The sequence below is a fragment of the Homarus americanus genome, unplaced genomic scaffold, assembly GCF_018991925.1.
Source record: "Homarus americanus isolate GMGI-L3 unplaced genomic scaffold, GMGI_Hamer_2.0 scaffold30108, whole genome shotgun sequence".
In the NCBI taxonomy this organism is placed as follows: Eukaryota; Metazoa; Arthropoda; class Malacostraca; order Decapoda; family Nephropidae; genus Homarus; species Homarus americanus.
The window spans coordinates 11937672-11957671 of record NW_024748109.1 but is presented as its reverse complement, the minus strand read 5'-3'; the positions used below and the strand labels follow the sequence as shown (position 1 = coordinate 11957671).

The 20000-nt window shown below is 38.0% G+C and overlaps 1 protein-coding gene across 12 annotated transcripts in view; it reads right to left on the bottom strand.

Annotated features, from left to right (window-relative positions):
• LOC121880011 (dual specificity protein phosphatase MPK-4-like) overlaps positions 1-20000 on the bottom strand; it is a 198340-nt gene that overhangs the window by 159897 nt on the left and 18443 nt on the right. For all 12 annotated transcript variants that reach the window (XM_042386960.1, XM_042386955.1, XM_042386961.1 and 9 more), the window contains one exon: positions 13828-13924. In XM_042386960.1, the coding sequence (XP_042242894.1) occupies positions 13828-13924 (97 nt within the window). The remainder of the gene's footprint in view (positions 1-13827; positions 13925-20000) is intronic.

Sequence of the window (20000 nt, the reverse complement as noted above, 5' to 3'; positions counted from 1 at the left end):
ACGTTTACGCGGTGCCCTGCCAGAACCCAGGATGCTCACATTCCGCGGTGGGTGTACCCCTTTACACGGTGAAGTATAATTTTTTTAATTTAGCTCATAAAATTCATACAAATTATCCGGCCAGAATATAATTTACATTGCTGGAATTCTTACAATTTGATGATCATTTTGAATATAAACATCATAGATTTTGCATTAGACATACAAATTTTAGATATAATGTTTACTCTTGAGTAAATATGTTATCTTTTGTGAAAAATATATGACATTTATATTCAAAATATTCCTGGTCTTACAAGGAATCCAGCAATGTCAATTATATTATCCTAACTTTAGTCTGATTTATTATTTATTACTAAAAAGGTAAACAGTCTGGTATTCCCACACATTTATCTAGTAGGGACGTTGGTGGTGGGTGGGGGGGAGGGAGGGAGGGACCGGCGACCGACCATCTGTTACCATGTGAAGAATATTTTATTTTTTTTTATTAACTGAAGATTTTTATTTTAGCTCATAAAATTCATACAAATTACCCGGCCAGAATATAATTTACATTGCTGGAATTCTTACAATTTGGTGATCATTTTGAATATAAACATCATATATTTTGCATTAGACATAAAATTTTTGGATAAAATGTTTAATCTGAGTAAGTATGTTATCTTTTGTGGCAAAATATATGATGTTTATATTCAAAATATTCCTGGTCTTACAAGGAATCCAGCAATGTCAATTATATTATCCTAACTTTAATCTGAGGTATTATTTAATACAAAATGTTAAAATCTAAATTTTTCACCCAACATCTCTTGAAGGGAGGATTGGTGGGGGGTGGGGGGGAGGGTTGGGACTGACCGCGCGGTTGGAAGAGGGGGGAGGCAAGGTGGGGTACTTTGATTGACAGATAGTGTCGTGAAGAATATTTTTTTTTTATTAACTGAAGATATTTGTTTTAGCTCATAAAATTCATACAAATTACCCGGCCAGAATATAATTTACATTGCTGGAATTCTTACAATTTGGTGATCATTTTGAATATAAACATCATATATTTTGCATTAGACATAAAATTTTTAGATAAAATGTTTAATCTGAGTAAGTATGTTATCTTTTGTGAAAAATATATGACATTTATATTCAAAATATTCCTGGTCTTACAAGGAATCCAGCAATGTCAATTATATTATCCTAACTTTAGTTTGAGGTATTATTTATTACTATACCTGGTTTTCCCCCCAAAATTTCTCAGAGGGAAGAGCCAGCAGTGTAGTGTGAGAGGGGGAGGGAGTGTGTCCATTATTTGAATGGACATTAACTTGGCGACTGTATTTCTCTTAAGTATTAATTGTGTGCATGTACCATCATAAAATTAAGATGTTATTTTTACTACAACATAGTTATGTGTCGTCAAAAAGTGGAGTTTGGGGATCGGCCTGGACTCCATTTCAATTAATCCCATATGTTATGTTATTCACTTTACGCGTTTCTCGCTTTCCGCGGTACCCTCCGGGTTACATTAACCGCGTGAAGTGAGGGTTAACTGTATATATATGTGTGAAATAATAATAATAATAATAATTGACGGTTTATTGAAAAAGTTCTGCAGCCCGAAGGCTGAAAATATACATTGGACATAAATGACTTATTACATACATTGGTGGTTTAACTAAAGCCTTCATTAGAGAAAGGTAAAGGAACATACAGTGAACATACAGATTATTGTAGGTGTTGAACAGCAAAAACGTAGTGTAGTAACTCCCTCCCAGATGGTGTTAGGAGGAACCTCACGTGGTGTAGTAGTTCCCTCACAGATGGTGTTATGAGGGGCCTCACGTGGTGTAGTAATTCCCTCACAGATGGTGTTATGAGGGGCCTCACGTGGTGTAGTAAATCCCTCACAGATGGTGTTATGAGGGGCCTCACGTGGTGTAGTAATTCCATCACAGATGGTGTTATATGAGTGAGGTGTGGTCCCAGGCCTTCCTATCGTAGACGGATTAACACATCGCTGGTTGTTGGGTCTCACGGGCCGCTATCACTGGGTAGCTGGGACCTCACTGTGTGAAGGTCAACCCGGGTACGACTGGTACTGTTGAGTTGTTCTCACTGACTTAAGCACCGTTCACCACTGTTCACCTCTGTTTAACACTGGTTCCATTCCTTTCCTAAATGAAACAGCAACTTCTGGCGAGAACATGTTGATATTCCGGTGGGGAGGAGGGTTCAGGGGAGGGGGCTGGTATGGGCCAACACAACAGTTGACCTGGCTGCTCCGAGAGGAGCGCCAGGCACGTCTCGACCCTTCGGTGGTCAAGGATGTAGTGTGTGTGTGTGTGTGTAAACACAGATACAAAACACATAAAAATAAATAATAATGGGAAAATCCTCTCACAAATTCTCAGAAAAAATTATTAAAAATGTTGAGTCTACCCTCAACTCCATTCTGAGCTTTGTTATAGCACACAATCGACTTGAAGGTAGACTCAACCTTTTTAATATATTTTTTTTCCGATTACAGTTGAGTCTGGATTTACGCGATTTTTGTTTACGCCTTTTGTCATTTACGCGGTGCCTTGCCAGAATTGAAATGCTTTAATTACGCAGTAAATTTGGTCATTTACGCGGAGAGCAGCTGGCGGTCAAGCCGTGCTCCATTTTGAATTCAAACCTCCCGCCATCCCACCATGCCTGACCACAAGCGGGGGGAAGCGGCGCGGGAAGGGGTGTGCTGTTGCGTTATCGGTGATGTCATATGACATATCGGACTGTGATTGGGCCACGCATCCTTACCGCCCTCCCCAGCTAGCTGTGATTTGTTTAATGTAATATGACGTGCCCTGCCACGGGAGGGAAGAAGTCGCTGATCTAGCAGGACCTGTCTCATTGTTCTCAGTCCGTTTATACAGTTCTCTCTTGTGCCCGCTATTCCCCCTAACAACTCACAATTAATGCCGCGGGACATCCCACCACCAGAGAAAAACATTGAATTACCTCGACGAAGCCATGATGATGTGAAGGAAATCATCGAGTTGGGGGAGAAAATTAAGCTCATCCTTGCCAAGGACCCAGACAAGCATTGGTATGAAGCATGTACTAACCATCTGACGAAATTTATGGAGCCGTATATCCAGATCTATCTCGACAACATCAATGCTACTCGTCAACGTAGTATTGAGGACTTCCTCGCCCGCAACCCACCACAACCACAGCCAGCCCAAGTCAGTGATAGTAATATTGACAGAGGATATGGAGTTTGAGGGGTTTGTCTGGGAGGCCTGCAAACCTCTGTGAGTAGTGAAAGTGATTCACCGGAGGGCAACTAATCTGCCCTCTGCCTCGGAGCCAGCCGCCATCCCCGTGTGCCCAGCCATCTTTTCTACTAATGAAAGTGTTAAAAAACCTAATAATATTGATATTTCTCTTAATTATTAATTATGTGTGCATACCATCATAAAATTAAGATGTTATTTTTACTACAACGTAGGTATTGTGTCGGAAAAAGTGGAGTCTGGGGATCGGCCCAGTCTCTATTTCAATTAATCCCATATGTTCTTTCATTTCATTGACTCGTTTCTTGTTTTACGCGGGCCTCCACGGATTCAATTGACCGCGTAAATGAAGACCTAACTGTATTTGTGAGAGGATTTTCCCATAATTATTTATTTGCATGTGTGTGTTCACACACACACACATTTCTAAAATACGGATAAAATAAATAATTGTCCTGAGGGTAAACACATAAAGGGAATATAAATTTCTTTGTAAACAAGTAAAAATTTCCCCCCTCCCCCACGACAGCAAATGTTATTCGCGGATTTAGCAATTCATGGCCATTTTGAAAACCTAACCCTCGTGAATTTGAAGGGCATGCCGTACAGTAAAGCCTTGAATAATGACGGTAATGTGTCCTTCAATATTGCAGTGTAAGGTGAATCGTCTTATTGCAAATCATTAATTACCATTAAAATAAGGCAATAATAATCAGATGTGTTACCAAGTGTGACTATTTCATATCTTTTGTGTGACTTTTTAACCTCTTTTCCCAAAAAAAAATCAATACAATTAATGAAAATTCCAAACTATATTCTTTAAATAATGTTTCTGAATGCACCTTATACAATATAAATGAATAATAATATGGTCACAGAAGAGGAGATGGGACTTTTTCATTGTGTTTACAGCCGGAAGTACGGGACGATAGTTCTACACGAGAAAATGAAGAAAATAAGACCCTGGTTGTCGCTGTACTAAAATTAATGTAAAAAAATTAATAAATATGTTTTAAGTAACGTTATTTAATGTTAATAAATGGAATAATAGAAGTAGCTAACCACTAATGGCAAAGAAAAAAAAAAGATGGATTGGGAACGCCAACATATACGTGTGCATTTAAGGATACCGCGTCATTTATCTTTTTAAGAATATGTACAGTGGGGTATGCTATAACGAACGGGTTCTACTACGAATATTCCTATAACGAACGGTTTTACCTATAAAATTGAGATTGCTATAACGAACGAAACTCCTACAACGAACATTATTTAGAAAAAAAAAATTATTTTTTTTCTTTTTTTTTTTACTAATTTATTGTTTTTTTATTACAAGTATTAATGATGTTCTTTATTTCAGGGGTTTAGATGCTTATTTATGCACTTTTATACAATTTTTACAATTTTATATTATATTTTTCAGTGTTAAGTGGTTGTATTTGGGGGCCTGGAACGAATTAATCCTATAACGAACGAATGCTATAACGAACAAGGTTCTAGAACCAATTAGATTCGTTATAGCATACCCCACTGTACAAAAGATTCATTATAGTTTTTACTGAATATGTATTCGATTAAATTAATCTTTATAAATGCAAAATGAACAATACAATTCATTAATAATACGTAGAATATTAAAACACACAAGAGGATTAGAGATGGCATTGTTGTCAGTGTTTACACCCATTGTGTCGTTATCCACCTGAAACTGAAAAAAAAGACACTGGTTGTTGTTGTTGTAGTAAAATTAATGTAAAAAATATGTATGTTTTAATTAATGTTATTTAATGTACAGTAGAAGTAACCACTGATATTAAAGAAAAAGTGAGACTGATAGTGAAACGCCAATGTATACATTCACACTCAAGGACACATAGTCATTTATCCTAGAAATATGTACAAAAGATTCATTATTGTTTACGTATTACCTGTATTGAATATGTATTTGATTGAATTAATGTTTATATATGTGAAATGAACAATGCAATTCATTAATAATACATAGAACATTAAAACACAGACGAGGAGACAAGACGGCATTGTTTTCGTGAATTATTATTGACATGAAAATTTTATTTTAATTTTATTGTATTTTGGTCGTAAATACAAATGAAATATAGACGTAAATTGAATTGGGTCCTGAATTAACTAGGGTCTTAAATATGAAAAGTTGTTGGTCAAGCCATTGTTATCGGAAGCTTTTCTGTATTGTAATGAATAAATAAATAAAATGGGGAACTCAGATTGTCGTTTAATTTAGATGTCAAATTATCAATTATATACAGTACAGTCAGCCCTTAACATACGCGGGTTTAGCATACACGGATTTGCAAATACGCAGATTGCCCCGCCGGAGGAATATTCGGTACATTGAAGTAATTGAAGTACATTCAAATCGCGCGCGGCACCGAACACGGGACACCGCCCGCTCCCGCAACCTCACACACACACACGCATAGCTCTCCCTCACTCAGTCAGTCTCGCTGTAACCACGTGTTGACATCAGCATTGTAGTTGCAAAAGTATTACATTTCCGTGAATGTATTATATCAAGCGCAGTATGAATAGAATATCACTAATATAACAGTATTTTAACCGAAAACTATTAAAAAACGATTAACATATCTTGAACATCGGAAGGTTAGGTAAAGTCTTTTGTTTTCATGTAGTTTAACCTAATTTACATTGAAATACATTACGTTTCAGCAAAACTACTAGTGGGGTATGCTATAATGAATGGATTCTACTACAAATATTCCTATAACGAACAGTATTACCTATAAAATTGAGAATGCTATGACGAACGAAACTCCTACAACAAACATTTTTTTTTTTTTTTTTACTAATTTATTGTTTTTTTTTTTACAAGTATTAATGATATTCTTTATTTCAGGGGTTTAGATGCATATTTATGCACTTTTTTAAAATTTTTACAATTTTATATTATATATTTCAGTGTTAAGTGGTTGTATTTTGGGGCCTGAAACGGATGAATCCTATAACGAACGAATGTTATAACGAACAAGGTTCTAGAACAAATTAGATTCGTTATAGCATACCCCACTGTATTTATTTCAGAGAATATGGAAATGTAATATTTTTGCTGAAATGACGTACGTATTACAGGTACAGTGGAAAGTGACGAAAGCAATGACTCGCTTTCTTTCGTTCAAAAGATGTTACCGTAATCGCTTTTCGAATGGTTTTCAGTTAAAAAACTGCTGTATTACAATAATATTCTATCCAAATTCACTTGTGATGCAACAGTTTTTTAACTGAAAACCATTCAAAAAGCGATTACGGTAACATCTTTTGAACGAAAGAAAGCGAAAGTCATTGTTTTCGTCACAATTTTATCCCACTTTCCACTGTAATAAGTACGTCATTTCAGCAAAAATATTATATTTCCGTGAATGTAGTATATCAAGCACAGTATGAATAGAATATCATTGTAATATAACAGTATTTTAACCAAAAACTATTAAAAAAACGAGTAACATCTCTTGAACATCGGAAGGTTAGGTAAAGTCTTTTGTTTTCGTCATGTATTTTATCCTATTTTACATTGAAATACATCACGTTTCAGCAAAACTACTATTTATTTCTGAGAATATATTCATTCAGGCGCAGTTTAGGTAAAATATACATGTGATGTAACGTTATTTTAACTGAAAACGATTCGAAAAGCACGTACCCTCTAGCCCTGTTCAAGGAGAAGACTGGGAGGAGCTGTTTGGTGTTTAAGACGATGACAAGGAAAATTATTTTGATGGATTTTAATGAATATATTCAGAAATATGGTATCGTAGTACTTATTCAAGTGAATTAGGATGGAATATTATTGTAATACAACAGTAGTGACGATATGGAGGAGGCGGAGGGATAGATCGGGGAGGAGTGGTGACTGGCGGGAGCAGGGACGAGTGGAGATGCCAGCCAGTACATTACGGGTGTACAGTATTAATTGTTTTTATAGCTCTTTTTGTATTTTAATATTAAATACTGAACATTACGTTTCAACAAAACTACTATTTATTTCTGAGAATATGGAAATGTAATATTTTTGCTGAAATGACGAACGTATTACAGTGGAAAGAGGGATAAAATTGTGACTTTCGCTTTCTTTCATTCAAAAGATGTTACCGTAATCGCTTTTCGAATGGTTTTCAGTTGTGGGATTATGAGGCTAATGATAGGATAGAATACTATTGTAATACAGTACAGTACAACAGTTTTTTAACTGAAAACCACTCGAAAAGCGATTACGTAAAATCTTTTGAACAACGAAAGAAAGCGAAAGTCATTGTTTTTGTCATGATTTTATCCCACTTTCCACTGTAATATGTATGTCATTTCAGCTAAAATATTACATTTCCATATTTATTTCTGAGAATATATTCATTCAGTCACAGTTAAGGTAAAATATACTTGTGATGTAATATTTTAATGAAAATACGGTATCGTAGTTTTCTTTTGTTTCAAATTTAAGTAACAAAGATTGATGTTTCAAATGTAATGAACAAAAATTTATGTACAGCATCAACAAATAAACTGTAAAAAATGAATACTTTGTTTTACATCATCCTGTGCATGCCATACCATGCATTTGGCTACTTTGGGCTTGCTATGATGACGCAAGAGATCTGCCCTGGCAACTGTACCGACACTCACAGCTGGTGGTGCGTTGGTGCGTCGTTTCCATTGTTTACTGGTAGGTACTGGTAAATATTTTTCAACCTAACGAAACTATTATCCATTTAGAGGCCGACCCCCAATTTTTTGCCAAATAATTTGGTCTTAAAAACTCGAACTACACACAGGTATATACGGTAAATAAGGACATGGGGGGGGCCAGGGGTTTTATAGAGGGGCAGCAAAAGTACATGGATTTTTAACATTCACGGGTACAGTGGTCCCTCGGTTAACGAGCACAATCCGTTCCAGCAGGTTGCTCGTTAACCGAAAAACTCGTTAACCAAAACCATTGTTTCAATGGGTTTTTGGGTAATTGGTTCCAGTTTACCGAAAATTGCCTAAATTCAACAAAAAAGGTAGAAAAGTACACTTACTTTGAGGTGTGTATGTAGAAGGCTCCTGGATGATGATGATGATGATGGGAATTAGAATGGGGGTGGAGGAGAAGGAAGAAGAGAAGGCATTGGGGTGGAAGAGAAGTCACCCCATGGTGCCATTTCACCCATAAAATTTTAGCTCTCTTGGTGTAATTCAAGATTATTTTCTTTAAATCAACACTGCACTGCATTATATATTGTCAATATGTAAAATACATTTCAAAATTACCAATAATTTGCTTGGAAACACAGAAAAAATGCGTTTAGTTGAAGAGAGTCTCAAGCAAGATGTTACCTCCACTGAAAACAGAGAGAGACTAACGCCTGTCTGGTGTGTTAACAGGCTGGATGGCATGCCAGAAACTAGTTTCTTTACCTTCAATTATGTTCAATAATTGTTAAAATGACTAAAAAAGTTAATATTAAACTTTTAAAATTATTGAATAGTATAAACTTCTTGATATTTACTAAAATAGTAAGGAATTTAAGCCCTAAAACTGATTACTGTATTGGCGGACTAATACTACAGCTGGTGGACCGCCAAATGCAAGCGAAAACATGTTGAAGTCGGCTCGTAAAAACTCGTTAATCGAGGGATTGCTCGTTAACCGAAGTTATGAATCTTATGGAAGGTAAATCGTTAACCAAATCTCGTTAACCGAGGCGCTAGTTAACCGAGGGACCACTGTATCTCTGTTACCTAACCCCCGCGTATGTTAAGGGCCAACTGTACAGTATTGTGTTTTTTCTATAGTACAGTCAACCCTCGCTTTACGCGGTCCCACTTTACGCGTTTACGCGGTACCCTGCCGAACACGGAATGCTCACTTTCCGCGGTGTGTGTACCCTTTTACGCGGAGAGCAGCGCGAGCAGGGTGCGCACAAGGTCGCCCAGTCATCAAAACATTACCGAGTTCTTCACCCACCACCCACCACAGCCGGCCCAAGTCAGTGATAGTGATAATGATAGTGAGGATATGGACTTATATGGACTTTGAGGGGTTTGACAGAGGCCCTGCAAGCCTCTGTGGTGGATAGTGATACAATTGATACAAGTGATACAAGTGAGGGCCAATAATCTGCCCTCTGCCTCGGAACCAACCCCCCATCCCCGTGTGCCCAGCCATCTTTTCTACTTATGTAAGTGTTAAAAAAACCTAATATTATTGATATTTCTCTTAATTATTAATTGTGTGTGCATACCATCATAAAATTAAGAAGTTATTTTTACTACAACATAGGTATTGTCTGAAAAAGTGGAGTTTGGGGGTCAGCCCGGTCTCTATTTCAATTAATCCCATAAATTATGTTGTTCACTTTACGCGTTTCTCACTTTACGCAGGCCGCTGTGGGTTCAATTGACCGCGTAAAGTGAGGGTTCACTGCAGTAATATCTCCGTAAGCTGGAATCCCTCAAACCCGGAACTCTCCGATAGCCAGAACTGAAATTTTCTCGTAAAATTGTTCCCAAAGCCAGAATTTTCCAGAAAATTACGGCTTTGGGAACGATTTTTTGATGGGCACATTTTCCGGAAATTTTGAGAAAAATTTTCCGGGAACCAGAAATTTCCGGGGATGGAGGATATTTTTCCTGGTTCGAGAGATGATGTAATGGGTAATTTCTGGAACTTCCGAGAACATTTTTCCATTACATGGAAAATTCCATGGATGAGGGAGTTTTTCCAGCTTTGAGAGAATTGTCTCGTTACCTGGAAATCTCTCATTCTCGGAAGTGCTCTGCACCAATTGTTGCGGCTAACGGAGATATCACTTTATTTAATATTTTATATTATATGATAAAACATACACCATAAGAGCATCATACACGAATAATGAGCACTGTACTGTAATGAAAATCATATTGACAAATACGGCTCAGGCCCCCCCCCCCCTTAACACAGGATCGTAATGTTGGGGGTGGGGGGGGGGAGGATCTATGGCCAGTGAAGAAATGCGAATGAATTCAGTACAGCTTGACATTTTACTTTGAAGTCAAATTATATACAGCGTATTTTGCTCTATTATTTAATACTGTATTTATATAATTTATGATAGAACATACATCATATGAAAATATATAATAATGAATAAAGGTAAATAAAAATACTGACAAAGCAGGGCCTCGTACCTATTAGCTCTCGTTAGGCCTTTATCAAATCTGATTAGACCCCTATGGCAGAGATCCATCACCTGATGACAACATGTCAGACAATAGTGGTGAAGCCACTCAGTCAGAAAATACTGTTCGCAAGGTCAGCAATTTGGAAAGGCTTGTCAGCAGACGATACGGAGAAGTTGGTCAAAGAAGTCTACTCAGAAGTGGTCAGGTGGTCGCCAGCTAACCTCTTTGAACCACCCAAGTGTGCGGCCACCAAAGAAATGATCCGGGAGATGACTTGCCTCATAATCATTTACATTCACAACACCTCCATGGCTCCATTAGCTCTTCAATTACTTGCCATCTATTCTGTCAGAGGACACAAGCAAAGACCAAGTGCAAATAAAATGTGGCAGAAATGAACAGAAGACTGACAATGTGGCAGAAAGGGGCCCTTGATGATCTCTTACATGTGGCAAGAACACACTGCAGGAGAAACTAAAATTCATAGGAGACTTAAAGCAAAACACTGAGGATGTTGCCAGAAAGTTTGGAAACAAAATGCGTGAAGGAAAATTATCCTCGGCGGGAAGATCTCCCACTAGGCATTAACATACCAAGGTATAAAGCTAGACGTCGCATTCGAGATTGAAAAAAAAAAAGTATTACACTCCTCCACAGTGTAAAAAGAAAGGTACAGTACAGATGGCACCCCAAGTTCGCGGATTTTTATTTTGCGGGCCTCTATTCGCAGATGACATCCTGGATGTACCCAAAACTGTCTATGGGTAGTTTTAAAGTTGCCGGTGTTTTTGCGGCGGGGACAGGGATCCATTTGTTCTAGAGACAATTTCCTTTTCCTGTATTGTAAATATGTGTGTGTGTGTGTGTGTTTGTAGACATACACACAAAACACATACAAATAAATAAAAATTGGAAAATCCTCTCACAAATGATAAAAAACAGATTTATTAAAAATGTGGCAGTCTACCTTCAAGTCCGTGTTTTATTACTTTATTAATAAAGCACGCACTCGAGGGTAGACATTCACATTTTTAATAAATTTGCTTCTGATTATTTGTGAGAGTATTTTCCCATTATTTTATTTACACACACACACACACACACACACACACACACACACACACACACACACACACACACACACACACACAACACACACACACACACACACACACACACACACACACACACACACACACACACACACACACACACACACACACACACACACACACACACACACACACACACACACACACACACACACACACACACACACACACACACACACACACACACACACACACACACACACACACACACACACACACACACACACACACACACACACACACACACACACACACACACACACACACACACACACACACACACACACACACACACACACACACACACACACACACACACACACACACACACACACACACACACACACACACACACACACACACACACACACACACACACACACACACACACACACACACACACACACACACACACACACACACACACACACACACACACACACACACACACACACACACACACACACACACACACACACACACACACACACACACACACACACACACACACACACACACACACACACACACACACACACACACACACACACACACACACACACACACACACACACACACACACACACACACACACACACACACACACACACACACACACACACACACACACACACACACACACACACACACACACACACACACACACACACACACACACACACACACACACACACACACACACACACACACACACACACACACACACACACACACACACACACACACACACACACACACACACACACACACACACACACACACACACACACACACACACACACACACACACACACACACACACACACACACACACACACACACACACACACACACACACACACACACACACACACACACACACACACACACACACACACACACACACACACACACACACACACACACACACACACACACACACACACACACACACACACACACACACACACACACACACACACATATTTACAATACAGGTAAAAGAAATAATTGTCCTAAGGGCAAACACATAAAAGGAATAAACATTTCTTTGTACACAAGTCAAAATGTATTCCCCCGGTCAGCAAATGTTATTCGCGGCCATTTTGAAAACCTAACACCCGCAAAGGTGGGGGGCCCCCTGTATTACACTCCACAGTGTTAAAAGAATGGTACAGTATTACACTCCTCCACAGTGATAAAAGAATGGTACAGTACACCTTTTCACATATCCGTTGAGACATTGTTACATAACTATTTGACAAATTTCATAACCAAATGACAGAACACATATCGAATGACAATCTAAAATAACTGTTGGTGGTATGTCATTTTCCAATTGTTACATTCTCAAACGATATGTAGACTGTCGGTTTATTGTTCACGTCTGTCAATTTCATAACTTATGTCAATCACTTCCGTTAGCATGAACGAACAGTTAATTTAGATTGTCATTCGATATGTGTTCTGTCATTCGGTTACGAAATTTGTCAAATAGTAATGTAACAATGTCTCAACGGATATGTGAAAAGGTGTATTACACTCCTCCACAGAGTTAAAAAGAAAAGGTATTATACTTCTCCACAGTGTTAAAAAGAAAAGGTATTACACTTCTCCACAATGTTAAAAAGAAAAGGTATTACACTTCTCCACAGCGTTAAAAAGAAAAGGTATTACACTTCTCCACAATGTTAAAAAGAAAAGGTATTACACTTCTCCACAATGTTAAAAAGAAAAGGTATTACACTTCTCCACAGCGTTAAAAAGAAAAGGAATTACACTTCTTCACAGTTATCTATTTATGTACCCACAAATAAAGTTTAGGAGGTGTAGATATATATTGTGTTTTCTTTTCTTTTAGCTTTTGGAGAAGTGATGTTTCGATTTTTGAAGTGCAACCTGTACATTCAAGAGCTTGTACAGGCCTAGTACAGTACAGTACATTCCTTACAATAAAGTAGAGTAATGAAGAAATGCCTGACTGCCTACCCAACCATATCAAGGGCACAATGTGATTCTAAATAATAGAGAAATTGTCAAGAATTGTTTTCCAAAAAACATCCACCCAATAACACCATAAACTGAATACTGTATAGGGTGTAAATTTTTTGTTTAAAATATGAAGAAAAACAATCAAAACAAACACTAAGACATACTATAGTCTTAAAATAATGTATAGACCACACATTGAGTAAAAACAGCTAATTCTGAACAACAGAAACTTTAAAACTCATACATATCTTGGTACTTACCAATGAACCAGAACATTGCCTTTCTTCTGTCCATCATCTATGAATGCTACAGCTTCTTCAAAATGACTCAAAAGATCTTCATTTGCCATATCATTCACTAGAAAAAAATAAATAAGTAAGTGTATGTGTGTGTGTAATAATAATACAGTAATAATAATAATAATTAACGGTTTATTGAAAGAGTATGGCAGCCGGAAGGCTGAAAATATACAATTACATAATTGGGGAATGGTTCTCTTGATTTACAAATGATGTACAAGTAACACAAGTGATACAAATATGATATATAATAATTAGGTGTTGATGATTTTTACAAAGGTTGGGACTGCGCTGTTCTTGTAGCAGTCAGTTCGTGCTCGTATGGGCTGGATGAGGTTGGGCAGGTGTGTGGCCACGTGGCCAAGACAGTAGCTTGGGGCAATGCAGGTGTGCTCCATCCTTCAGGTTAGGTCAGGTGAAGCCGTGAGGTCAGGTCAGATCCAGCCACATCAGTATTGCTGTGTTTTTGTGCTTTTCCTTCGAGTTGAAATTGCCACTTTTGTATATCACTTGTGGGTTAATCGTCAATCTTTGCACTGTACTGTTGGTGTGAGGATGTTGATAAATCCAGATGGGAAGGAGGAGATGGGGAAGGGGAGGGCCCGACACACCGGGCTGGCAGCTGTCTCCATGATCAAGAGACCACGGCCGCGTGAGCGAGCAGCGCCGACTACACACGCCCTTACCCTATGAAGGCTGAGGGAAGTGTGTGTGTGTGTGTGTGCTTTATATACAGGCATACCCTGGGTTACAGAATTTCTGGTTAAGGAATTTCACTCTTAAGGAATTTTTATTTTTTTATTTTGTTTTTTAAAACAATGTAATTTTTAATTGAAATATTTAAAAAAGATAGTAAAAAGATTATGTGTGAATGCATCTGTAATGGGCAGTAGGCAGCTACCAAAGAGGGAGGTACTACTGCCTGGGAAGATATTGGAAGCATAATTTGTTGTCTAATGGTAGACCAGGTCCCATGTTGCTGATCTGTCTTTCTGCCTCATTTACACATAACTGCAGGGTCTCAATTGTCTCTCTTACTATTAACTACACATCATAAGCAAGCTTTCTCACTCTTGATCTGACCTGTTCTATTCTTTTTATTCTTTTATTCTCCTATGTTATCAGTTTACAATAATATTAAAGTGGGGCCTTCTCGGATGGGTCCCACTAGCCGGGAAGGTTGTAGAACCCAGTTTGTGTTCAGTTATGAGCCTGTGCTACTGTGTACCCTTATTCACGATGAGTGAAAAAATGACCATCAAATTCAAGTGAAATAAGTGGTGATAAATGATTCCATGAAGGAATTGGTTGGACATTAAACTCGACATTTTAAGAAGGTAATTCCCAGTAACTCTGATCCCACAACGTCATCTCACCATCTGATGCAGCACTCAACATCCTTTCTGGTACGTAATATTCGAGTGTTTTATTCATTTATCATCATGTTACATCATGGATAACTCCTTCTCCTCCTCCTCAGCAGCAGCAGCAACAGGAGGAGCATGGGGGTAATTGTGTGTTCTCCCTGGTCTACGGAGAATTTGGAGGAGACATACTCAGAAAGTGGGAACATAAATTTCACAGTGCCGGTGAATATCGGACGTCACCCTAATCATTGCCACTGATGGTTCTCCTCATCCTTTACGGCAACACTTCTGGGACGCTGGCCGTACTGGTCGGACGTGCAGGTTGCTCTCCTACACCTCCCTGGCTGGACACGTATGGTCATGATTGGCGGAAGAGCTTCAACGAGAAGGTCACTTACTACAAGAACAGAATTGGGTGGTGGATACAGCGGTCACAGCAATGTAGCCCAAGGTACTGCTGGGGGAGTGTTGATGGATTTGGAGTTGTCTAGCAGCAGTGAATGTGAAGAACAAGAGCCATTTAAAGTTGTTAATAGCAAAATGAAGAATAAAAGGAGGAATAGAGATGGTACAAGCAATGAAGATAACATTTCCCACTTGGTGGATAAGCGAAAGAAAATTGATGGAGGGAGTCATTCTTCAACCAAGATCAGTACATCGAGATTAAACCCCACTGATGGTTTAGATGGCAGCAACTCTTCAAGGAGGCCACATCTTTACTTCCCCAAAAATAATGGCATGGATTTTCATGATAAGGTAAAGTGGTCAGTTAGACTCACTAAGCACCATCAAGGGTATCAAGTGCTCTTTAAAGAAGGTAAGCATATTCCTTATATTACTGTGAAGGTTGAGGCAGCAGTTAGATATTAAACTACAGAAGGTTTTGAAAATGTAGTGATGGAAAAGCCTGTGGTGTCCATTGGGAAGTGTACTAAGATCATTCTCTTTCATTATCCTGTTTACCTTGACCCCGAGGATGTGTTAGCTGACGATAGATTTTTTTGAGCCAAGAGACGTGTAATTAGATTTGATGGGGAACTAGTCCTTAAGCCGCAGCTAATTGCGCTAATCAAAGGTTCAGCGCCAGAGAAGGTCTTTGTGAGATGTTTGGAATATAAGCTGGTTGCTGTCTACAACAAATCTCCAGTAATACACTATAAGTGTTGCAAGTGGGGTCACATGGCGTGGAAATGCCATAATGCTTTTTAATGTAGATTCTGTGGAAAAATGCATGAATCTAGGATATGTGGAAATAAAATTAAGACGAAGGAGAAAATTACACCAAAATGTTGTAATTGTTGGGGGGCTCACAATGCCAGCTCGTGGGTGTGTCCTAAAAACCGAAAGTTCACCAATTGCAATCACGAGTTCAGTCCACTAATCAAGAGGATAAAGGTGACGCTGTAAGGAGCGATGTTGCAGGGAAACCAAGTGCTGTAAATGTGAGGGAAAAGCGTATGGAAATACGTAATGCAGCAGCACAGAAGGACATAGGTAACGGGGGCAATAACCTTATAGCCCCTAACATTCTAGTAGAACTCCGTGAGGACCTCAAACAAGTAGTATTGGATATCAAGAAATGCTTGGTGAATATTGTGCAATATAGTGATGTTGCTCTTGTTAATAATGATAGTTTAAATGAAAATGAAACATTAGTAGAGATGGAACCAAATAATGTTACTGTGGATAGCAATCTAGAGCAACATGGTAATCATAGTCTGTTTTGGAGTACAGTGGTCCCAAGGTTAATGAACACAATTAGTTCCAGAAGGTCATTCGTCAACCGAAAATTTCGTAAACCGAATCCACTGTTTCAATGGGATATTGGGTAATTGGTTTCAGCTCACCGAAAAATACATACACAGTAAAAAAAAATGCAGTAAAGTACAGCTCCTCCCCAACTTACGACCTACTACACTTACGTCCACCCACACTTACGACCTGCCTCAGTCGTACCAATATTTGGTCAAATTACGTATTTTCGAGTCCCAAAGTCAGTACACACACAAAATTTTCATCTGTAATTCACTTTAAAATGGCTGGCAAGCTTAAAAGTGGGAGCTTTGTGGTGCTGAGAAGAAAAAGAGACCCCCATTTTAGATTTTCTATGTATTATTTCAGCATTTCCGACTTACGACCGTTTCGACTTACGACCTGGATGTCGGTCCCTAACCCCGTCGTAAGTCGGGGAGCACCTGTACACTTACTTTGAGGTGTGTATGTAGAAGGTTCCTGGTTGATGATGATGATGATGGGAATTAGAAGTGGGGGTGGAGGAGAAGGGAGAAGAGAAGGAAGTGGGGATGGAGGAGAAATCACCTTTCAGGGGACCCATGCTTGATGCCGTCATCTCACCAATAAAATTTTAAGTTCACTAGGTGTAATTCAAGATTATTTTATTTAAATCAACACTGCACTGTGCTATATACTATCAATATGTTAACTAAATTTCAGAATGACCAATAATTTCAATGTAAAAATGCAAAAACAATCAGGACACCAACAAAATAGATGTTCAACTTCATTGTCAACAAAGCCCAACTGACGCCTGGTGGCCGCATCAAGCGTTTGATGGGCGCACAAAAAACTAGTTCCCTGTAATGCAAATATTATCAATATGGTAAATAAATGTTTCAATGACTAATAATTTAAATATAAAAAATGCAAAAATATTAAAGAACACAACTTTCTTGATATTTACTCCACTGGAAACTAATGTAAACATAGAACAGATTACTGAATTGGCAGACTAACCCATTAGCTGATCAGCTGATGCTCACAACAAAACGTAATGTCCATAAGGATTTCGTTAATCAAAGTTTTGTTCGTTAACCGAACTGAAGATTCTTATGGGAGGTAATTCATTAACCAAAATTTTGTTAATCTAACCATACGTTAACTGAGGGACCACTGTACAATACAGTACAACCCCGATTTAAGCGGTCAATTGAACCCACAGGGTACCGCGGAAAGTGAAAACCGCGTAAAGTGAACAACAGAACATATGGAATTAATTCCAATAGAGACTGGCTCGACCACCAAACTCCACTTTTTTCGACACAATACCTATGTTGTAGTAAAAATAACATCTTAATTTTATGATGGTATGCTCACACAATTAATATTTAAGAGAAATACAATCGCCAGGTTAATGTCCATTCAAACAATGGCTTCAAATCTCCCCTCTTCCCAGCTCACTAGCTCCTACCTCTCTGAGAAATGTTTGGGTGAAAACACTAGATTTAAAAGTTTAGTAATAAATAATAACTCAGACTAAAGTTAGGATAATATAATTGACATTTCTGGATTCCTTGCAGGTCAGGGAATATTTTGAATGTAAACTTCATATATTTTGCACAAAAGATAAAATATTTGCTTTGTGTAAACCAAATTATTACATTAGATCTAAAATTTATATGTCTAATGCAAAATCCATGATGTATATATTCAAAATGATCATCATATTGTAAGAATTCCAACAATGTAAATTATATTCTGGCCGAGTAATTTGTATGAATTTTATGAGCTAAAACAAATATCTTGTTAATCAAAAAAAAATATTCTTCAAGACACTATCTGTCAATCAAAGTACCCACCTTGCCTCCCCCCTCTCCTCACACTCACCCAGGTGGGTCGGTCAGTCCCAACCCTCCCCCCACCTTCCCTCCCTACCAGAGAAATGTTTGGGTGAAAACACTAGATTTTAACTTTTAGTAATAAATAATACCTCAGACTAAAGTTAGGATAATATAATTGACATTTCTGGATTCCTTGCAGGTCAAGGAATATTTTGAATGTAAACTTCATATATTTTGCACAAAAGATAAAATATTTGCTTTGTGTAAACCAAATTATTACATTAGATCTAAAACTCGTATGTCTAATGCAAAATCCATGATGTTTATATTCAATATGATCATCATATTGTAAGAATTCTAGCAATGTAAATTATATTCTGGCCTGGTAATTTGTTTGAATTTTATGAGCTAAAACAAATATCTTCAGTAAATAAACAAAGAAATATTCTTCAAGGACACTATCTGTCAATCAAAATACACCACCTCAGCCCTAGCTGGTTCGGTCCCTCCCTCCCTTCCTCCCACCCCACCTCCCTACCAGAGAAACGTTTGGAAGAAAATAGTATATTTACATTTTTAGTAATAAATAACAACTCAAACTAAAGTTAGGATAATATAATTGACATTTCTGGATTCCTTGCAAGTCAGGGAATATTTTGAGTGTAAACTTCATATATTTTGCACAAACGATAAAATATTTGCTTTGTGTAAACCAAATTATTACATTAGATCTAAAATTTGTATGTCTAATGCAAAATCCATGATGTTTATATTCAAAATGATCATCATATTGTAAGAATTCCAGCAATGAAAATTATATTCTGGCCAGGTAATTTGTATGAATTTTATGAGCTAATTAGAAAAAAAAAAAAACTTATACTTCACCGAGGAAAGTGAAAATCGGGTTCTGAGCAAGGAGTTCTGGCAAGGTACCACGTAAATGAGAAATCGCAGAAAGTGAAACAATGTAAAGCGGGGTAATACTGTATATGGAAAATTAAAGGGACGACGTCAAAATTTTTTTCTTATTTACCGTACAGTGAACCCTCACTTTACGCGGTTAATTCAACCCACGGCGGCCCGCGTAAAGTGAGAAACGCGTAAAGTGAACAACATAACATATGGGATTAATTGAAATAGAGACCGGGCCGACCCCCAAACTCCTATTTTTCCCGACACAATACGTACG